At 45.7% G+C, this 22,961-nt stretch overlaps 1 protein-coding gene across 6 annotated transcripts in view; it reads right to left on the minus strand.

The window, feature by feature from the left end:
* Apbb2 (amyloid beta precursor protein binding family B member 2) overlaps nucleotides 1-22,961 on the minus strand; it is a 210,769-nt gene that overhangs the window by 102,699 nt on the left and 85,109 nt on the right. For 3 of the 6 annotated variants that reach the window (XM_052735031.1, XM_052735030.1, XM_052735027.1), the window contains exon 4: nucleotides 2,914-3,119. In XM_052735031.1, coding sequence (XP_052590991.1) covers nucleotides 2,914-3,119 — 206 coding nt within the window. Of the gene's footprint in view, nucleotides 1-2,913; nucleotides 3,123-22,961 lie in introns of all 6 variants that reach the window. The other 3 variants (XM_052735029.1, XM_052735028.1, XM_052735026.1) reach the window with 1 other exon arrangement.

Consider the following 22,961-nt stretch of genomic DNA (forward strand, 5'->3'; position numbering starts at 1 on the left):
CATGGTTTGGTATCATCCTCAATGTTCCCATGTTCTAGGTATGTTAAGCGGCTGGCTGCCTGCCTCTTCCCTTACTCTAATCTCCCTCTCTATCCGCTCAGCCCTCTGCTCCCGTGATTACAATGCGTCGACCCTCTTACGTCTGCTGGGATGTTTGCCTTAATGGATGGCCTCACGTACCGGGGAAATTGTGCACGAAGTAAACAGTCAAAAGGTTCATCTGAGGAACTGCTATCCCATCTGTCAATGAAAGGGCTGGTGGCCGGGGGAATGTAGCCTAGTAGCTGAGTATTTGCCTAGCCTGTGTGAGGCCCTGACTTCCGTTCTTGGTACCAGAATGGATGAATGAATGAATGAATGAATGAATGAACAAATGAATGTATGAACAAGTAAATACTCCAATAAATGGTAGTGGTAGAGTGCTTGCCTGCCAGGCATGAGGTCCTGGGTTTGACCCCTGGCACTACAGTGAAAACATAAATAAGTAAGCCAGCCAACAGACAAAGAAACGGCTGAGCATGAGTCAGTCACTGCCTGTCTGAAACCTCCAAAACCATTCATTTTTTCAAGTTCCACTGAGGGAGAAAACTGCACAGTAAGGACAAGTGGAAGCGATGGGGCGGGGGTAAAATCCGGGGTAGAGCCAGGGGACCTGTAATGCCAGCTGCAGGGCTACTCAACTCTGATTCTCAGATGCCATCTTCTCTGCCATGGCAGAGTCCTATAAGGGTCAAACATCGTATTTACAAAACCCTCTCATTTTGTTCCCTGTGGTGCTGGGGACTGAACCCAGTTCCCTGTGTAGGTAAGTACTCTATCACTGAGCTACTCACTCAGGCCCCACAATTCTTCATAAGTAACCGGGAAGCTGAAAACTCCAGAGGAGAAAGCGGATGTGGTAAGTCCTGTGAAGCTGGGGAAGGGGCCCTGAACAGTGGGTGGGGGCAGGAAGCAGGCACAGGATGGGAAGGAACAGGTAAGAGTGGACCCTAAGAGCCTCGTGGATGAGAGAGGCCCTCCACTACCTGACGGTTTTACCCAGGGCCAGCTGCCCAGCTCTACTGCGTTCCTCCTAAAACATCTGCACACAACACTGAAACAAAACTCTACCATGTTAAGAAAAGAAATAAAAATCCAAGCCACACAACCCCAGACCACACCCCTTGGATGCCTCCAGGCAGGCACAAAGAAGGACTTACTTTCTTCTAAGTATGGAGGGCACAAGGCACCTGGAATAGGGAGCGAGTCTCCAGTTAGTGCAACCTCGTGACTTCAGGGACAACAGGAGGCCGAGGACATTGAAAACCTAAAGCCAGAGACACCGAGAAGAGTCCTGGCCAGGGATTCAGAGGCTCTGGGTGCTGTTGTGTATCACTGATAGCTCCGTGCCTCAGTTTCCCTATCTATAATGTACTTTCCCGGTTGAACACAACTAAACAGTTAGGATAGAATGACTCAGCCCTGTTACAGCAAGATCAGAGGCATATACTGGCTGGCTCTGCATGGGGACGGGGCAGGGGAGGGGGCACATCTGCAGTACAGAGTGTGAGCCCAGGGATGTCCGAGACAGGGCAGAAGTAGGCGCCTTCACATCAAGCTTGTTAAAGGCTAGAGCTGCACTGGTTTATTCCTATTCCAAGCGCACCTAACACAAGGTGACTAAGTCACTGGATAGAAGTTGCTTAGGATGGACAACTATTAGGCTTCAATGAAATGCTATCAAAATCATCCAGTGCTCAACAACAAAATCCTACGTGGTTCACTGGCACTGAATCACATGACCAGGGCAGAGTCCAAACCAGCCAAGGCTCTCGTCTACCGAGGGCGTAGCTAGTGTCAACCCTTCTGTCTAAAGATGGAGAACAGGGGTTAGGGCTGGTGAAGGGAGATGCCAAAGCCCTCTAGAGCAGGAAGCTGAGAACAATACCAGTCTTCCCGCCTTCCTGGGAGGAACAGGTCACCGATCAGAAAAGTCAGGAACAAGATGCTGGCTACTTTTAAAGACAGGGTGGGTGATAGGAGAGGCGAGTGCAGAAGAGTCTGGCCAGTTAGGGTAAGGTTCAAATGCACTCATTTCTCAAACCAAAAGAAAATGGGCTTGTTTAAAGAATAAAGGATTATCATCAGCAGAAGTGGGGGGGGGAGATAGCCTGCTAGAGAAACCATTCTAGAAATAAATAAATAAATATAGATAAATAAATAAAGCTGCCTGTCACCTGGCTGCGACCTTTTCTGGTGATAATTCTCTTGAGTGTGCTGTTACTAGAACTGTGGGAACCATTACATGAATGAATACCACAGTGTAATTCTTTAAGGCCTCAATTCTTTGTTTAAACATCCTGATTTCTTCCTCGGGGATACTCGGAATTTATGCCGCTAATTATTTCCAAAATAATGTCACTTCTGCTAAATAAACACATCTCTTTTTTTTCTCCTTAAATAGGAATTAAGCCTTTAAGTGCTCTCAAGGGTTATTCCTGCAAGACATCTTCAGCATGCTAGCAAATGAACCCAAGGCTAATAAGATACATGGTAATTATAACATGTCTGGCCAAGAGATGTTCCTCTATGTGTAAATATTTCATGGATCCAGCACCACGCAACGGTACCTGCCGAGTAAATTGCTGCCTCCATGAGCCCTAGGGAAACTGAGCCACTTCCCACTAATCAGCTCCTCATGTTTTTGTACTTAGAAGGGTGTTTCACGAGACCAGAATCCATCAAAAGTGAAAACAGCGCTGAACAACAGACATATTAACACTATTTACTAAGAGGCTGCATTACCGAGCTCTCGAATACAACATGCATGGCCATCCAAAGGCTTACCTCAACGACCTGTTGGGGCAGAGGCTGTGAGTCTAAGGGGAAACTGAGTCCCATCTACTAAGCATGTGAAAAGATACTCCACTTTACCTCATTCTCTGGGGTGGGAGATGGCGTTACAGAGCTAAGTGATCCTTTCCTAGAACCCTGGAGGTCCAATGGGATGGAGACAGGCCGTTCCCACTGCGTCGTTCCTGTCGGGATGTGCCAATAATAGGTCCCAGCAATGTCACGGACTCTTTTCCAGCCCGGTGGTAAATCCGGATCCGTCTGAAATGAATGGTCACTCCAGATATCTGCTGAGAAATGGAAAAAAAAAAAAAAAAAGAAAGAAAACGGGGATTTTATTAAAAGAGAAAAAGGAAGTTTCCAACAGCCAGGTAAACCCTACACGCAGAGACATCTACATGATGAGATGAGAAGAACCTACCATATAAAGTGCCGTTAAAAAGGTACTATAGCAGGAAACAGAACTGGAAAGGCTGTTTGCCATCTGTGAAGAGAGGCATGAAGACCTCATTTTCAAGTCCAAGAACCCCAAGCTAGAGCTCCATGAATCATAACTAACCATGCAGGCAAACTCCACATGTTTACACACACAGCCTACCAGATCCCGCTCTCAATCCGGAAGAAGGACAGGTTGGCACTACACATCCTTCCTGGCTATAAGTCTAAATTTCTCTAACCACTTTCTATAGATAAGCATCGTGTTTGCATTGAAACACCCACAGAGGAGCAGTGTCTCTTTCAGGCCTCGAGGACTCTGAATTGCACACTTTTAGGAAAAGCAAACTGAAATAAATAGCTGTGGAATTCAACAAAGGGCCAGATTGGCTTTCAAAGTGGGCCAGTGCTGTAGAAACATGAAAGAAGGTGGGAGTGAGAGGTCATACGGAATGGCGGAGAGTGTGGTCAACGGGCAAGCGTCTGCCAAGTCCAAAGACACTCAGATTCAATAAATAACTCTTAAGCATTGTGGGTGCCAAATAGAGTTTACCCACTGGACAGTTTTGGGCACACTTAACCTTCCTCAGTACTTTCACTATCTACTGAGTAATTATTTGCTTAATTTTTTTCTTATCCTGGAGTTGAATATTAAAGGGATAAAATGTACAAGAGAAAAGAGTGAGAAATTCAGAGATGAAGGGTTGTGGAGAAGCCACAACGCTAACGGTGTCCGTGTGGCAGGCTGACAACTGGGCTCTAGACCTGAGCACTGTTCTATTCTAAGGGCTAGGCCCGTTTCTATGCAGCCACACAGAAAAGCCTGAATGCTTTATTGCATTTCCAATGAGAACACATGTGGGCTTCGCTCAATACTGCATCATTGTGCAATGTGGGCACACATTCCCAAAGCTGTTACAGGACAGAAGAAAAAGAGAGGCCAAACAAAGAGGCTGGCGAAGTCCACGGGCAGAGATGTGTATCTACACTGTTGATGGTACCCCAGCATTCACTTCTTCTGTTTCAGCTTGCCAGAGGCAAAACTGTCACAGGTCTCAAATGACGGTGGGAACAGTGTCCCCTAGCCATAGGAAAATTAAGCATGATTATGCAATTCCAACTTAACAAAATTTGCAGAAACAACTCTAACCCAATGTGTTTATATTCCCCATTCACCCGCCCCCTTAGGAGGTAAATGGGTTGCTCCTGACATCCCTCTGTTGTTAACATCTCAGCTGGGGCAGGGAGAGGAAAATGCAGAGGATTTAAGTTGGAGAAGTCTGGAGTACGTGAGTGCCCTCATAGGGTCTCCTTCCATGGCTCTCAGACGAAGAGGTCTGGGGAAAAAATGGGAAGGAATGAAAGGGTGCTTGTTCCTACCTCTGTGGTTCATGAGGTCTGTGCACGTGTGCCTGAGAGCGAGGAACAGCCACGCACACCATCAGAGTAGGAATTCACACCAGACCAAGGGCAGAGTGCAAGGGCAGTGGCCTTGAACCTACCTAGAGTGTGTGAGGGGGACTTGGCACTAGAGGGCACGACCTGAGCTGTTCTATGTGGAACCAAACACCCTACATTTCTTATCTGGTTTGTATTTTAAATTTCTGCTGAGATCGTGTTAGAAAAAAAAAGTACTCGGAAGGGGGGCTTATTCTGTTGCTAAAAATAGATGACATAAAATAAAAATAGATAGTGGAGGAAGTAGGCCAAGCTCCAAGATTCACGGTTCCAGCATCCTGTCCAGAAGCACACCATACTCGTGTGCGGGCCAAATGCTGGGAGGGCAGGAAGACATCACGTCCATCTCATCCATCAGCCTACTTCCCACACCCCAAAACAGGCTTTCAGTATCGGGTGGATGGGTAGATGGATGGATGGATGAATAAAGGAGGAAGAAATTACTGAATGAATTAGGTTTTTCCAATAGCAAACCTGGCATCTAACAAAAGAGGAATTCTGAAGAAATGAGTTCTGTACACTGTCACAAAACAGACATTCATCCAGGGTCAACGTCTATTTCTTTTGATGGCATTTATGTCTATTCTCACAGGTAAACAGAGATACAGCCAGCCTTCAACATCCACACTGCAGGCTCCACATTTGTGGATGAAAGCCGTCAAGGAGTCACACGTGATAGATCTGCTGGGAGGGTCCAGAGCACAATGGGATATGCTTGGTTTCCAGTGGGAATATTCCAAAAGACATCAATGTTAGAGAAATTATTTTTCCTTGGGTGGGTCATATCCATTGTAATCTTGGATGTTAGAGCCAGAATCAGAACACAAAAAGTACACCCTGGGGCCGGCCATTGGTGGTGCACGAATTTAATCCCAGCACTTGGGAGGCAGAGGCAGGCGGATCTCTGTGAGTTCGAGGCCATCCTGGTCTACAAAGTGAGTTCCAGGACAGCCAGAACTGTTACACAGAGAAACCCTGTCTTGAAAAAAAAAAAAAGTACACAATGGGATCCTGTCTGCTTCCCGCTTTCAGAACTGGAACTAAGATCAACTGTAGGGCTCTCAACGAAAGACGGATAAGAGTCAGAATGGCAGAATACACAGAAAGTCTCCAGAGGACTCTTACGATGTATCTCAAGTTTCAGCACAACATTCTTACACAGCCGTCCGCTTAGCAAACATTAAAAAGCACCACACAAGAGGGCAGGTGGGTCAAACAAGGAGAACTTGTCTATGTCACACAGACTTGTTGGAGGGGAATTTTAATAGAAGCATGCTGAAAACAAAAGATTATCATTAATTAATGAAGAAGCTATGCTACATCATGACTCGGCAATTCCACCCCTGGAACATGTCCTAGAGAACCCACACATGCATATTAGGTATGCAGACCATGGTAGCAACATTAAAATGGCCCCGGACTCAAAACAACTCAGACCTCCTCTTAGAGAAGAATAGGAAATTAAAGCGGAATAAATAAATAACCAAAACGAGCCAAGCAGAGCTGCACACAGCAATACAAAGTGTACAACACGCCCCTGATGAAAAGGACCAAGACAAAAGACACCACACTCACTACATATCCATTCAGATAAAGTCCAACCATTAATTATTTAGTGATAGACACAAATTGTTTAAACTGTCAAAGACACAAACACACAGTCATCATATAAAAAACAATTACAGGCTGATGAACAGCCAAAAGTGTGTGGGGGTAGGGTGGGGTAGGGGGTGTTGGTTTTGACTAGAAAAGGGCACACTCCTGGTCTTCCATAGTCTAAAATTTTCATTGGTGGTGACATGGATGTTTCTTTTATAATTATCTATTAATCTGCATGCTTAATCTACTTTTCTGAATGTTTATTTTTCCCAAGTGGAAAAACAGAGGCTGGAGAGATGGTTCAGGTGGTAAAGTGTCTGCCAGCCAAGCCTGATCTGAAGACGTCACCTAAGAGGTGGGTGTGGCAGTGTGTGCTTGCAATCTCAGCACTGGAAGGCAGAGACAGGAGGCTCCCTAGAGGTCTTCTGACCTCTCCATGCACACAGTGACACACAAATACAACAGGGAGGGAGGGAGGGAGGGAGGGAGGGAGGGAGGGAGGGAGGGAGAGAGAGAGAGAGAGAGAGAGAGAGAGAGGAGAGAGAGAGATTTGTTATCCAAATCAAGGTATCCTCAATGTCTACAAGATCCAAACAAAAAACAAGGGGTTCATTCAAGGCTCTTGATGGCTCCATTGAGTACAGATGATTCAAAGAGCCCAGCAGCGGCTTTATATAGCTTGGCCTGGGAATGAGTGGGAATGCCCTGGGGATTATTTTACCTGGCTCAGCCATTCACTATTTGAATGGCCCCGGACAAACCAGGCAGCTTCTTAGAACGCCAGATGTTTATCTATAAAACACAGGTCACCACAGTAGCAGCTGCCTGACTGGGTTGTGGGTCAATACTCAGAACAGAGTGGGACACAGGACAGGAATACTTCAGCAATATAGCAAGGTATCCAATTCACCGAAGATCCCCCACTTCAGTACAAAGGAAAATGCCTAGTACAGACATCACAAGGTTAAATGGCCACCGTGGTTCCAAGAATAAGGACGAAATGGAGATAATCTCCTGGTGACTTTTCAGTGAGAAGTCACTCCAGTTCACTCCAGCAAGACCAGCCTGAGACAACGCCCGCCCTGCTGGCCCTCTTCTCTCACAAGACACTCTCTTGTCCTCCAAATCTCTGTCTCTGTCTGTCTGCCTGTCTCTCTCCATCTCTCTCTGCCAATGAGGAAAAAAAAAACACTTCATGACTTCTAAAACAAGCATGCCCCATTTAGAACACCATTAAGGCACAGGCTCCACTTTGCCTAAGCGTCTCTCAAACACAAATCAACCCCAAATGAAGACAGTTGCTTTGTGTCTGTATGGGTTTTTCGGTTTCCCCTGCTGTGAGTCTGCAGTCTTCATTGGTGAAGAAGTCCTGCTCTCTCCACCGCAGAAGACATGTCTTGACTGCATTTAATGCTCAAGTCAATCCCTGCTAGAAGGCAAGGCCACATCTGGGGCCTTTTAGGCATTATGGTGCTGTGACAGTACAGAGGCCAAGAAGATTTGAAAGGACAGCGGTGCTGGCTGGCTGTGGATCGTGTGCCCTTTACTGCAGGGGCATGGGCATGTCCACAGCTGCCCCGAGAAGAAGGCAGAATTGTTATCCCCGCTTCTAAGGCTTGCAGAAGACAGTAGACGGATTTAAACCAAAGAAATAAAGTATGTCCTGATACGGAACAGGATCAACTTTTCAGAGACCCGAAAAAGACACCAGCATGGACAGCATGGGGAGAAGGGTAATAAAACAAAAGGATCGGAAAACAAGAAAGAAAATAATGATACAGGGATGAGATTATGAGACCAGCGGCCTACCTGACGAAGGCCAAAATTTGAGTGACAACACCAAGATTCTCCATGGTTGCTGGCCTGGAGCCCCCACCCCCCAGCATTCTGGGTCCCTAGACACGAACACGCTTCTAGTGCAGGCCCTCCTCTAAATGCCCACCCCCCCTTACCCAGCCCTGGTAAAGCGGCCCAGCCATTCCAGATGGCACATCCTGCTGGAAGCTAAGAAGAAATCCTACCCTCCAACACACCATGAAACTGATACCTGCGATGCTTCCCCTTCCTTCCCTCCCCCTGGATCCTGTACCTAAGATCCCAGTTCCCAGGCTCCTGTTGTCACTAAAGGTCAACAAAGGCTATCACATGCTGAGAGGAGACATGTCAGGGCAAGAGCTGGGAAGTCACAGGTCTCTTTTCAGAATGAGTCCATGGTCCTCCCTTGCCTTCATTTTATTTCATTCATTCATTCGTTCAGCAACAGGAAACAGGGACTGGAAGTCAAAGGGTAAACATAGCAAGGCTGATGGCCCCATGATGGCCCCACAAGGTCCCTCTTGGGTCAAAAGTAATAGGCTTGGCATGGGAACAAGAAACCCATTTATGAGCAGCAAGGCCCCACCCATTCCAGCCGCCTCAAGCACCAGCACATGGCTCCACCTGGCTCCCTCCAGGGTCTGGTCAATTCTAGGGACCTGCAGGGTGAGCAGCACACTTGCCTCTAGTCACCACTTTCTTTCCAGAACCCAGGGGCCAAAGAAAAACAAATTAGCAAGGATAGCAGCTGGAAATGTCCTCGCCTGTACAGAGGGTAGAGGACGCATGAATGGGAGAGCTGGGAGTCTCTATTTTTCTCTCCTGTACAGAGGGCAGAGGATGCATGAATGGGAGAGCTGGGAGTCTCTATTTTTCTCTCCTGTACAGAGGGCAGAGGAAGCATGGATGGGAGAGTTGGGAGTCTATATTTCTCTCTCCTGTACAGAGGGGTGGAGGAAGCATGAATGGGAGAGCTGAGAGTCTATATTTAGCGAGGTCTGCACTGCTGAGCACAGCCCATTTCCCCGAGGCCTTAGAATGGCATTGGCTACCATCACGTGCCCAGCGCTTCCAGTGGATACGGTGGTGAGGAAGACGGATGAAAGTACTCCACAAGCATTTCCTGTCTAGCCTGCGCCAGGCTCTGCATCGGAGTCCAGGGCACAGATATGATTATGATAGACAGGGTGCTGCTGCCCAAGTGATAGAAGGCAAGACTCCTCAAACAGGTGACCTGGTGGCCTGCCTGGGTGATGCCCAGATGGAAGGAGGTGCAAAAATGTGCAGCTCTAACAGTCCCGATGCTTAGTCCCGAATCCTAGGCTTTTGACAACTACTGGCCCAGGAAAACAGAAGGGGCAGTCATTACTCTCTATCAAATGTGTTGTGCTGGCTAGTTTTATGTCAACTTGACACAAGCTAGAGTCATTGGGCAAGAGGAAACCTCAACTGAGAAAATGACCCTGCCAGACTGGCCTGTGGGAAAGCCTGTGGGGCATTTTTATTGACGATTGGTATGGGAGGGCCAGTTCACTGCAGGTGCTGTCACCCTGGTCAAGTGGTCCTGGGTGCTGTAAGAAAGCAGGCTGAGTAAGCCACGAGGGCCAAGCCAGTAAGCAGCACTCCTCCAGGGCCTCTGCATCAGCTCCTGCCTCAAGTTCCTGTCCTGATTGCTTAGAAGATAGACTATTGCATGGAAGGATAGGAAATAAAACCTTCCTCCCCTAGTTGCGTTTGGTCACGGCGTGTGTCACAGCAACAGGAACACTAGCTAAGATGCATTCTCTAAGCACTGGCTACAAAATGAAATATAGAAGCTAATGGAAGCCAGCCTCCCATTCACTCTGCGTGTCAAGAACTTCCTATTAACACTCACCAACACCCAGAAGGAACGGAGGGCACTGCAATAAGTAAAATGTAAACTGAGAAGCAGGGTCAGCACGCGTGGGGACTGGGTGAGCTCTTAAACAGGATGGTCTGCAGTGTCTCCAAGGAAGCCAATCCTTAAACCAGAAGGGGTGACCTTCCTGGCAGATGGAAGAACAAGTGCAAAGGGCAGGTGACTGGAAAAAGCCAGCCAGGCCACCACAGCAGGAAAGCCACTCTCCGGGGTTAGAGGGTGACCATAAAGACTCCACTGGCTAAACATCTCCTCTTTATGCAAATGACAAATCTGAAGGTCGTGTTTTGTATTTTCAAAGATCAGAAGAACAATTTAGTCACTGCTCCCATTCTCAAAGAAGAAAATGGTCTACTTTTCAAGGTCTTAGTTTATAGCCATTGCTATTTTCACCTTTAAATTATTCCTGATTGAGCCAGATACTCCCATCTAAACTACAAAATTTTAATCTAGCTTTAAAAGTATCTGTTGTTTTGAGGTATGGTCCCGTGCAGCCCAGGATGGCCAAGAGCTGGCTGAGATGGAAGATGACCTGTAACTCTAGACCTCTTGGGACCACTCTAGACTACTGGGGTTACAGGTCTGTATGCCAGCATCCCAGGTAACGGTGGTACCAGGCATTCAACCAGCATCCCAGTTTAATAGTGGTGCCGGGGGATTCAACCAGCATCTTAGGTAACGGTGGTGCCGGAGATTCAACCAGCATCTTAGGTAACGGTGGTGCCGGGGATTCAACCCAAGGCCTCTGCCATGTTAGGCCAACACTCCACCAGCTGAGATGCAGTCACATCCCTTATAATGTTTTTAGGCTGCATAGGTGGCCTGTTTAATTTCTCTCCCCAGCCCTTGTTCTTTTTTATACTTTTGGACCCAGATCAGCATAGAGGCAATAAATCCCTTTGTTTCCTCCAGCAATCATCACAAAGACAATAGCACAGAGCCAGGACTCTGAGGCTGGCTGCTAATTTTAGACTGCTGGAGGGTTCTAAGCAGCCAACAGGTGCCGCTGAGGATGTGGTGTGAAACCTTCCTTAGTCAAAGGGATTGACAGAAATACTGGCCATGGTAGGCAACAAACCCCAGAGTGTCTCACTCCCCAGGATCCTGCTGACCCAGCAGCCACGGACGAGGGAGAAAAGTTCCTCCCAACAGTTTCAAGGTTCTTACATTTCTTGATTTCAACTTATTTACAAGACACAGTTGAAACCATAGTTAATCCATCACAGCCTTCAGGAAACTGTACTCTGAACTCCCATGGTACTGAGAAAGTTAGAATAAAACCCTGAGCAGTTTGGGAGTGCTAATGTCCATCACTATTCTGCATATTTTCCTTGACACACTTACTGGGAAGATTTTTAAAGATTCCAAAACACGGAGATATTTATAGTTGAGGGTTTTTCCATTGAAATTGAGGAAATATTCCAAACAGTGTACTCCTTCATGAAAACAAGACCTCTGAAAGGCTGCCACAGACAAGCTTGGCTCCCCCCCCCCCCCCCCCCCCCGCCCAGTTAAAAAGGCAATTTTCCTTTAAGTCAAACAAACTAGATAACATCATCCATCCAGTCTCATGAAAGTTTGGAAATGATAAATCATCTAAGACTGGCTTGCAAACTGCCCCCTCTGGCCCTGGCAGTGTTGGAGATGGAGCCTGAGGCTTCGGTCACGCGAGGCAAGCCCTCTACCACCAAGCTCCACCCCGAGTCTTCCCACGCCTCTTTAAACTGTAACAAACCAGGATCTGAACTATGCTAAATATTAAAATACATGATGACTCTTGAGAATCTTGGAAGAGGAAGCAAAATTTGATAATGGTTGCCTTTCAACAGCAGATTAAATGAGTAAGTTGCCATGGGCGCCATGGTCTTTAAAATCAAAGCCTGCATGTGGGAACATTACATCACTGAAATGTGAAAAATTAAAATATGTCTAGTGTGCTTCTGATGTACAAGGTGCCGCCAGCTCTTCTACTGCAGAACAGCATCTTCTAAGTGCTGTGCCTAATCCATCTCAGCTGACCCCACAAAACAAGGCACAAAGGTGGAACGAATACTGTTCTTATGTTCTTTTCTTCTCTCTCTCTCTCTCTCTCTCTCTATATATATATATATATATATATATATATATATATATATATATATATATATAAACAGGGTTTCTCTGAGTAGCCCTGGCTGTCCTGAAACTCATTTTGTAGACCAGGCTGGCCTTGAACTCAGAGTTCCATGTGCCTCTGACTCCAGGCAAAAAATTATTTTCTAAGTAAAGAAATGACTTTAGCAATGATAAGGAACTTGCTCAAGTTAGGAATACTTTGGTGTGAGGCCCACTCTATGTGCTGAGTGAATTTTAAAGGTGAATAACATATCTGTTTAAGAATTCAGCGGCACCAAAGTAAATTGTTCAGGCTGCCGGAGGTTTATTGGACAACCTTTAATATTTGATGCAAAAACTGGATTTCAGTGTATGGATGGAGAGGAGCATGCACACACACAAAAATATTTTTCTGAGATGAAGCTTTAAAACACGTTCACAGGGATCAAAGCAAGGGGTTTAAAATGTCTTTTCTGAGTTTCTATTTTTCAATTTTACAACTGGGATCTTTACCATATGATACTTAGGCTGTCCTGGAACTCATGATGTAAAGGCTGGTCTTGAACTCACAGAAATCTGTCTGTTTCTGCCTTCCTGAGGGTTGGAGTGCTGGGATTAAAGGTGATTAAAGGCATGTGCCTCTATACCTGGCTCATATCAGAGATATGTGTTCCTCACTACAATAGAATTAAGTGTCACACATAGAAGGCATACAAATATTCCAGCTACTAAAATGAGAGAATAGAGCCACAGAGTTGAGAAGAAATTTAATCTCTCCCCTCTCTCTTCCTCCCTCCTCCTCTCTCTCCCTCCTCTCCTCTCCTCAGATCTCACTTCCTTATTTTTGTTTTTGTTTTTTTTTTTTTTTTTTTTCCCGAGACAGGGTTTCTCCATGTAGTTTTGGTGCCTGTCCTGGAACTCACTTGGTAGTCCAGGCTGGCCTCGAACTCACAGAGATCCGCCTGGCTCTGCCTCCTGAGTGCTGGGATTAAAGGCGTGTGCCACCGCCGCCCAGCTTTTGTTTTGTTTTTTCTTCAGAACCGGTCTTGTTATGTTGCTCAAGCTGGGTTTAAATGCGATGCATTCTTTTCTTTTGGCTTCATTTTTCTTTCTTTCTTTTCTCCCCCCTCCCCGTCTCTTTCCTTCTTTTTATTTTTTTATTTTTAGATGGCCTAGAATTGACTATGTAGACCAGGCTGGACTTGAATTCCTAACCTGCCCCTAACTCATGTCTCCTGAGTGCTGGGATTAAAGGCATATACCGCCATGCCTGGCAATAAGAATTTTAATTATTTCCTCAAAAGCTCCACGAAGCCCTTATGTACCTAGTGAAAGAAGTTCATCAGAGAAGAACCATTTTCCTCACACCACATCGACAGGGCGTTAGTGTACGGGACCCAGTGTGGCTGCACAGAGGCAGTAACTGACAGGGAAGGCTGGACATTGTCTCTGGGTAGTTTTCACTTGTAATCGCATTATCCAGTGGGTTAATTAAGTGTAAACTAAAAAGAATATATAAGCAGCTCATAGCAAGGCACTGAGATGTGTTTATCCATCTCTCTTTCTCCACATCAATATAAACTTTGGTTGGACCCATGACCACCACAGTTTTCCAGCCTTCCTTGCAGCTAGGCTTACATTCGCGAGGTGTAAAGTTAAGGGATTACACGACAATTTCTAAGAGCTTGCTTTAAAAGGACTCTGGCTGGCACACGCTTCTTGCTGCCTGAAACAGCGCTACTGCTCTGAGCCATAAAAAGAAGAAGAAAAAAAGACTCTACCTGAGGAGAGAGGAAGAAGAGAGAGCAGAAGGAAAAATGGTTCGTGCAGGCTTTGGCAGCAAAGCCATCCTGTTAACCGAATGCTACTTCCAAGTTGCTACGTGAAAGGGAGACACACTTCTATTCTAGAAAGTCCCGGTTATCTTAAAGCCTGGAATGATTAGCAGCAGATCCTAATTCATGCATCTAAGAGCAAGAAAATGAACAGCAATCTACTCACCGAGGAAAGAGACAACCCTAGCAGATCCGCTTTGTGCTCTCACAGGTAAACCCAAACCTGCCACCCTCTGCATTACAGTCTTTCCGATCCGGCTTGCGGAGTACTTGTTCTAGAACATCGCACTGTTGGAATATACCTTCCTAAGTTATCACTCAGTCATTCTCCATAATCCCCAGTCCCAGCGTTTTAACTTGACTTCCAAATACGACGAGTGTAAGCAATGCGCTCGGCCTAATTTGTCACAACTCTTAAATACAGATGGGATTCAACCCAGACCAAGCCACCGCCGTCCATCCATTTTATATTTTATTCAATGATTTTAATTCCTTAATCTGCACCTCCCCCCCACCCCCCGCCCCGAGCATGCACAATTCTAGATCCAGAAAGCGAAGTCAAGACTCTCCAGGGAAAAATTGGAACACAGCACAACAGCTTGGCTTTTCTTTTCCAGCAACGAAAGAGTGGTACAGAGAGCTCCAGGTTCTTTCGAAGATGCTGGGCTCCTGGCAGAAAAGAGGCAGGCAGGGGATTTGCGGATCCCATCTGCCAGGGATGCACGTGTAGAAAGTGTTTGTTTTTTTTTTTTTTTTTTTTTTTTTTTTTTTTTTTTTTTTTTTAACTCAAAACAGAATATAGTATAATACAATATTAGACAACTGAGCCAAAATTCTAGGAAGGGACAAATCTGAAATGATGACTCTCCAAACTCTCAAAGAACAAATCTGCGCCCCAAGTTTAGAAGGGCTTTTTTTCCTATGTAGATTAGGACATGGAGCTAGTTAGGGCTTAAATTGCGAATTCCCAATAGAAAAGAGGTTAAAAATAGATCTAAACTCCTTAATGAAAAGATCACATTTGCTCCTCTCCAAATCTGTCTCCCACCCTGCCAGGGCACAGTGTAAGCCTTTTGAAGATAAGTGAATACAGTTAGCAATGGTCCCCCCTTTTCATATTTCATTTTCGGAAATTCCAGGGGATGTCAAAATAACATAATGAAAGCTTTGGGGAAAAGAGGAGGATCCTGAAGAGCAAAGAAGAAAAGAAAGGAAAATGGGAAATGGGCCGGGGAGGGGCAGTCAGTGTGCCTGCTGAATCTGAGTCCTACTTGGCTCTGATGTCCACAAGGAACCAGCATCCCTGCTCGTTATTTTCCGTCCACGCACAGATGTACTAGTTAACCCACTAGACTTCAGATCCCAGCCAATATGCTCAAATTACATTCCTACCAGAAAAATGTTCCCGAGGCAAGCGTTAAGAGATTTCTGATCTGCAGGGTTTTGGCATGTGTGTGTTTGTGTGGTGGGGGGTGGGGTGGGGGGCGAGAAGCATGGATTCTAAATTTATTACACTACAGGAATAGTTGTGGGCTCTTTCTTCCCCCTCCTCATCTTAGAATCCCATCCCTTTGTAAAAACCGATTTATACAAGGTTTTGTCCTGAATTTGCTCCAGTTTTTTTTTTTTTTCCTTGCTAGACATACTGGTAGCGAGTGGCCATTTATAAATGATGGCTTATGTGTCCTTGAATTCTGGTATGTCCCTCTGCTTTAAGGCTCTCCCCATTACTTCCTCTAGGAGAGAAAGCCCTAGAAAGGAAAGGCCTCTGAGAGGAGACAGCTTGCCACACAAAGGTATCCTTATGTCTCGGAAGTGGGGACTAAGGACCATTCTTTGGAAGCCAATGAAGGCGACACTGTCAGTCTTTCTAGCGGCAGACAAAACAGGGCAACAGCAGTGGGCACCAGGCGCCTGGTGATGTGGAGGACTTCTGTGTGCGCGCTTCCTTCCTCAGAGAAACAAACCGTGTGTCTTGCTGTGTTACAGATGTGCTTTGATGAGTGAACTGAGAACACGTTCAGCCCTCCCTTTAGAAGATATTACAGTTTAGTGGACCTAACCATATGGCCAGGAACACAAAAGAACTGAACAAACGCAATCTTGTTGTTGATTCCCTTTGAAGAAACAAACAGTATAAAATGGCTTTTTTTAAAAGCAGGAGTTTATTTGCAGTGTAAATTTCCTCTTCTTGTTCTTTCTCCTCTTCCTTCTTTTAAAAATACAGAACAAAGCATTTTTAACACCTTCCCCCTTCTGCCTCAATGACTAATTCATTAAAAAAAAACCAAAAAACAAACGTCTGCTTTGCTGACAGAGCAAGAACTACAGAAGTTTTTACTGAGGATGGAGGCTATACCCACTTGCACTTGGCCGATATTTCACCTGGCTACCCCCTGAAGGCTTTACCTCTGGGTCAGTGGAGGAATAGCTGGATAAGAATTAAGTTGGAAAGCTACGCCTATGTGGTGGTTTGAATGAAAATGGTCCCCACAGGCTCACAGGGAGTGGTATTATTAGAAAGGATTAGGACTATGGCCTTGTTGGAGTAGGTGTGGCCTTATTGGAAGAAGTGTGTCCCTGGGAGTGGGTTTGGAGGTTTCCGAAGCTCAAGCCAGACCCAGCGGCTCACTCTTTATTCCTGCTGCCTGCAGATCCAGATGTAGAACTCTCAGCTCCTTCTCCAGCACCATGTCTGCCTTCATACCGCCATGCTTCCTGCCATGACAATAATGGTCTAAATCTCTGAAGCTGTAAGCCAGCCCCAATTAAATGCTTTCCTTTATAAGAGTTTTTGCAGTTATGGTGTCTCTTCACAGCAACAGAAACCCTAACTAAAACACCCCTCCTCACCAAAAAAAGGGAAGGAAGGGAGAAAAGAAACCATAACCCAATTTACCCTTCTATCACAACAATCTAATTTGACTAACAACAGCACTGTTGTATTCTCACTGGAAGAAACGGATATGCAATTATATCCATATATCTGTGAATTAAAATACACCTTCTTTTCTTTTGTAAAGAAAAATGTAAAGTTTATATTTCCTAGTGATATAGGGGGACTAAGCAGTCTTAAGCATATCTGCCACACACCTGTGCATCCAGTTCTACAGCAGATATGTGCTAGGGCAGTCCTAGCACGATTGTGTGTGCTTCTAGGAAAACTGAAGCCAGAGAAGCCTATCATTACACAAGGGAGGAACCTATTGTGTAGGAGTCAGACCCTGGCGTAGCAGTTAAAACCATGCATTGGATGTACATAAACTATATGGATAGAAATTACACAGAAGTACATGGAGGAGAGAGCCTGTAAGTGGATTTTTGTCTACTCCCTTAAAACACTGATGCACACCGTAAGAACAATACTGAAGAAGGCATTAGCCATTACGCACACAGCAATGATTGCTATGGGTGGAAGGCAACTGGTCATTTATACTCCTGCTTAGACATTTCTCAGGCAAGACCCACTTCTACCAAGCCTTGCCTCCTATTTTCTGTATAGAACAAGCCGACTCCCATTAATATGGCAGTCGATGCCCTCTTCGCCACAGTTTTTTCTCTGTGTCATCTTACTCCTTCAGGGCACTTCTAATCTAGGGTCACCTAGATACCGTTAGTCTCGGGGAACACCACATTTCTGCTTTCCAAGCCGTTGTCCATGCTGCCACTATAGGCTGGAATCATCTTTTCTCCCTAAAACTGAAACCTGGCTCGCTTGTTCCGCAAACATCTTTTAATTACTGCTCCCCCCTCAAAGAATCTCCTCTCCCAGTAGAGAGAAAGCCATCAGACAATTTTATGTTTAGTATCATTTTCTGCTATTAGACATTTGTCTCGGCTCTGAAACAGTGGCGTCAAGGGCTCTAGATGTGTGGATCTCTAACAACAGACGCCAGGGACGATGGAAGCTGTTGGTTGGTTTGCTTTGGCAGGGCTTTATGGGCCACAGTCATGTATTTAGAATTTAATATACAGGCAACACAACGCTGATGAAAGTTCTGAGCGGGGAATCCACGTATTTTGAGATTACTGACAACACAGAGAACAGATGAGCTGGAGTCGTGTGTTGTTATATGCAAATTATACATCATAACACATGCTCGAATATTGCACGTCAGTAGCAGAAGTGAAAAATTCACAGCCAAAATGGGATTATAAACTCTATATCCCTATATTGTTCAGCTATCTATATTTTGGAGATTAAAATCCCAGTCACTGGCCATTTAAAAGAATCTCTCCTCCCAGTGTGTAACCGTTGCCATGACAACGTGACTTTCAGCTATATCTCTGTGAACAAGCATGCCCTGGATGAGGGGGAAAAAAAATGAAGCTCAATCAGATTAAATGAAGAATATATTGACCAGTTTTGAAATGGAAAGAGAACATGCTTTAACCCAGGGTTACCCAATATAACATCTTTGAAATCCTTGTAAGTTACTGAATCAGGATGGATTTTGTGAAAGTAATTAAATTGTGCTTAGCATCTATCTCCTTTACATGCAAGAACAGCACAGGCTAAGGTTTCACACATCGGTCCTTCACTTAGTGAAGTATTTTCCAAAAGCATCTCTGGCTTTCACTTCCTGCTACTATCCTACATCTGCCCCCCTCAGAGATGGGCCACCTCTCTTCTGCTGTACCCCTTCTAAAGGATGCGTTCTCATCAGGGATGCATCCCCTGATTCAAAGGAGATGAAAAGGAGAGGGAATCCGGGCTCATCATCCTAAAGTGGTCCATTAGCTCTCCAACCCTTCCAAATTATCTTTATGTTGGGCATTGCTATAATGGTCTTATAAATTAATTTGGAGACTATGTAACGTCCAATAATGACTCATAAATAGGAGCCACAAATGGATGAGGATTTGAGTAAAATTTTATAAATTGAATCAATTTTCTTATTCCCTCCCCACCCCCAATGCACTGAATTTTCAATGCACTGACCCCTCTTCCCCTCCACCGTTTCTGAACCAAAAGTGTTTAAGAGAAATGAATTTAGGGTGTTGTGTATTATTGCTGGTGTGTGTGTGTGTTCAAGAGTGTATTATTTCTCTCTCTCTCTCTCTCTCTCTCTCTCTCTGTGTGTGTGTGTGTGTGTGTGTGTGTGTGTGTGTGTGTGCACGTGCGTGCAGATGTACCTGTGTATGCAGGTGTATATACAAATGTGTGCATGTGGAGGTCAGGACAACCACAGGTGGTATCATTCCTCAGGTTCCAGCTGCCTTTTAAAAAAATGATTCATTTTATTTTATTTTATTTAGAGACGGTGAATCTCACTGGCCAGGAACTCACCAAGTAGGCTAGGATGGCTGCCCGTGAGGCCCAGAGATCAACCTGTCTCTGCCTCCACAGTACTCAGATTACAAGTGCACTCCCCATCAACCTGTCTCTGCCTCCACAGTACTCAGATTACAAGTGCACCCCCCATCAACCTGTCTCTGCCTCCACAGTACTCAGATTACAAGTGCACCCCCCATCAACCTGTCTCTGCCTCCACAGTACTCAGATTACAAGTGCACTCCCCATCAACCTGTCTCTGCCTCCACAGTACTCAGATTACAAGTGCACCCCCCCATCAACCTGTCTCTGCCTCCACAGTACTCAGATTACAAGTGCACCCCCCCAATCAACCTGTCTCTGCCTCCACAGTACTCATATTAGAAGTACACCCCCGCCATGTTCCAGCCCCTATATTTGTTCATTTTAAGACTAAAGATAATTTTGTGTGTCCGACACTGTTTCAGCAATGGGACCAGAGTTACCCCAATGCTAGGGTCTAGATGGAGAGCAGACCTCATTCTAGGAAGCATTTGAATGTGGGGACCATGTAGGGTTCCCACAGTCACGAGAGGCACTGCTGGTGAGCAGAAGGCAGGCTTGATGAACCGGGATGAGCAGAGCTAAGGCTAGAGAGACCGACTAAGCGTTGTGGGACCTGAGGCTGAGCTAGTTTTAGCACAAGAAGTCCCACGTTCTGGGAAAACTCTCAGTCCCTGGCCAGCGGTCACCTTAAGCTCAGAACAACCGAAGGGCTGTCCCTCGTCCAACACTAGGCGCTTCAGAGTGGCAAATATGCCTCTGCCCCCTGCCTTTAGGATGTCTCTGCGGTTCCCAGCTCAGGACTTTCTGACGGCGCTGTCTATTTACCGTTTACATCTCAGAGGAAAAAGGATTTTCTTCACACACACTCCTCATCTCAGAGGTCCCTGGCTTGGTTTTTTTGTGGGAATAATTCCGATAACCATCCGGGTAAAGAAGCATCTCATTGCTCAGGATATTCCTACTGACTGGGAAACTCCAGCTGCACCTAACCAAAGGGCTGTTCACACACTTCTTCCCCGCGAGACTCTAAGTCTGGGAGGAAGGAAAGATTTTAGTCTAACCATTTAGACTGTGCGGAGAGAAACACTCCATTGTCTGTATAAGCCTCTCTCCACTTTTCTCTGCATTCCTTCATTCATTTTTTCACAAGTAATTTCCCCCATTCCTCCGGAGCCGAGAAGGCATGTTATACTACTGACAAGCACAGGGGGGAAAGTCTCTGCTTATCTGAATAAAGGGTGCAGAGATGGAGTGGGGTCTCCGAGGAATACATTATACAGCTTTATGCAGAAATGGGGAAATGGCAAAGTCAGGAGCAGGCCATTCTCTTCCAACCTCCCCATTCTCAGCCCATTAGAAACACAACGGCTCAGGGATTCTGCAATATTCTTCTTCAAAATGTTTTCCTTATATGGTCATTCACAGGAGCAGCGGTTTCTTCTTAGTAAATGACATTTGAATAACACCCCGAAGAGTTAACAGCTCTAACTTAATGCCGGCAAAATGTCTTAGCGTACACAAAGAAAATCCATCACAGCGCTGCGTTCCCTCTACACCGTGACTCCTGATCCAACAAGTGTCTGAGATTGCATTCAATCATTAGAATTAGTGTGGTGTGGCGGGACATAGAATCTCAGTAGTGGGGAAACTGAGGCGGGAAGATTTAATTCCAGGCCAGACCTGTCTTAAAAAAAATTAGGGCTGGGGGGTGGTGACACACGCCTTTAATCCCAGCACTTGGGAGGCAGAGGCAGGCTGATCTCCATGAGTTCTAGGCCAGCCTGGTCTACAAAGCATGTTTCAGGACAGGCTCCAAAGCTACACAGAGAAACCCTGCCTCAAAAAGACAGACAGACAGACAGACAAGACAGATAGGTAAATAAATAAATGAGGAAAGGTACTTCCCTAAATTCCTAGTCTGGAACTGAACATTGGCTTAGATGTGACCAGGCCACCACATATAATGTGTCCCTTCATGTTCTGAGTTGAGATTTTGGAGACAGGGTCTTACTACATAGCCTGGCTGGCCTAGAACTACTATGTAGACTGTGATTTAAGGTGCGTGCCACCACGCCCCACCCACGGTTGAGTTTGAACTTCAGTGCAGATCTCTGGAGGGCCAATCAGTTTATGAGAATAGTGACCAGAATACTTAGTTTCCGTCTCCAAAACTGTATACCAGTGCTCTCAACAAAACCCCAACTCCCCAAATACCAATCCACACTTGGGAATCATCTTCTAGCACGCTTCCTTTGGAAAGGACTAACTCGAACAATCCTTTAGAAAACCAAATCCCCAACAGATTTAAATTTTCCAACTTCAAATATCATAAGTCACCCACAATTCCTGAGAAACTTTTACACAGTAAATATCAGCCATGAGTTCACTCACAGTTCGGGAAGCGCCACAAGGCACCAAGCAGCTATCTAGATGATGGGGCTTAACACTGAGCACAGGGGACCCCGACACTGGCCTCACGGAGCTCACAGCCCACAGGAAAATGGTGGCATCTAGCCAGTAGTTTGCAGTCACATTGAACATTCTAAAAGAAATCACAAGTCCTGTGGGCATTTTAACCGCAGCTAACACAGTTGGTGCCCAGTCGATTGTAAGTTCTATGAGTTCAAGGACAGGTTTAATTTTGCTCAATGCTCACACCCCAGGGCACGTCCAGGACCTAGCATTATAGCAGGTGCTTAAAGATAATTTGTACAATGAGTTCCATAGCCTTGAATCTTAGTCTCCAACATAACCGTCTACGGGAGGCCTGCATTCTCAATCACAAATACTTGCTGAACTAGCACTATATGAAATACTATCTTAGAAGTTAATTCTTTCATCGTCTAAGCATATCCGAATGACATATGTCCCTTACCTCAATATGAAGGCTAGTCTCCAGTTCCCTTCCAGATCTATTCCCCACCCCACCCACCTCTTTTCATTCTGCCCTGTGTCCCAGAAGACTAAACTCTGTCCCATGTCACTGGACATGTGAGACTCCACAAATCAACAGAATGGAGAGGAAGAAGAGGTCAGAACACTAATTCCCAGGCTCACTGTTAGGAAGCAAGTCACCTGGGGTTAGGATCAGGCCACGCCTTCCTCCACCCATATGTACAGGTCCAGCTCTGCATGGGTTCTGGGGCCTCTGTGCCACTTGGTCCTTGGGAGGTTGCTCGCCCACTCTTTGGAGTTCTCCATCTTGCCCTCACTCCTAACTTCTTTTAATTGGTAACTTTTCTTTTACTAAAGGTCCTCTTTAAACTCAGCTTCATCACCGCTCGGGAGTGGTTGTTACACTGTAGTGTGCATAGTCATGGAGGAACATATTTCTGTTGTATCTGTTTCCTTGGAGTGCCGTAATAAAGCATCACAGATTGAATGGTTTAAAGCAATGGAAATCTATCGTCCCATAGCTCTAGGGGCTAGACATCCAGAATGAAGGATTTGGCAGACCCAGGCTCGCTTCCAAAGCTCTAAGGGAGATTTCTTCCTTGCCTTATCACTTCCTGGCAGCCCTGACGTGTCCGGATGGGCGGTGGCACATCTCCAGACCTGCTTTGTCTTTATATAGCCATCATCGTGGGTCTTCAAGTGGCTGGTCCCTCTCTGCCAGGGGTTGGCATTTGATAGCTTCCTCTATCACTTTCCATGTGAGTTATGAGACGGAGGT

Source organism: Peromyscus californicus, unplaced genomic scaffold (assembly GCF_007827085.1).
Source record: "Peromyscus californicus insignis strain IS unplaced genomic scaffold, ASM782708v3 Scaffold_13__1_contigs__length_99412109, whole genome shotgun sequence".
NCBI lineage: Eukaryota > Metazoa > Chordata > Mammalia > Rodentia > Cricetidae > Peromyscus > Peromyscus californicus.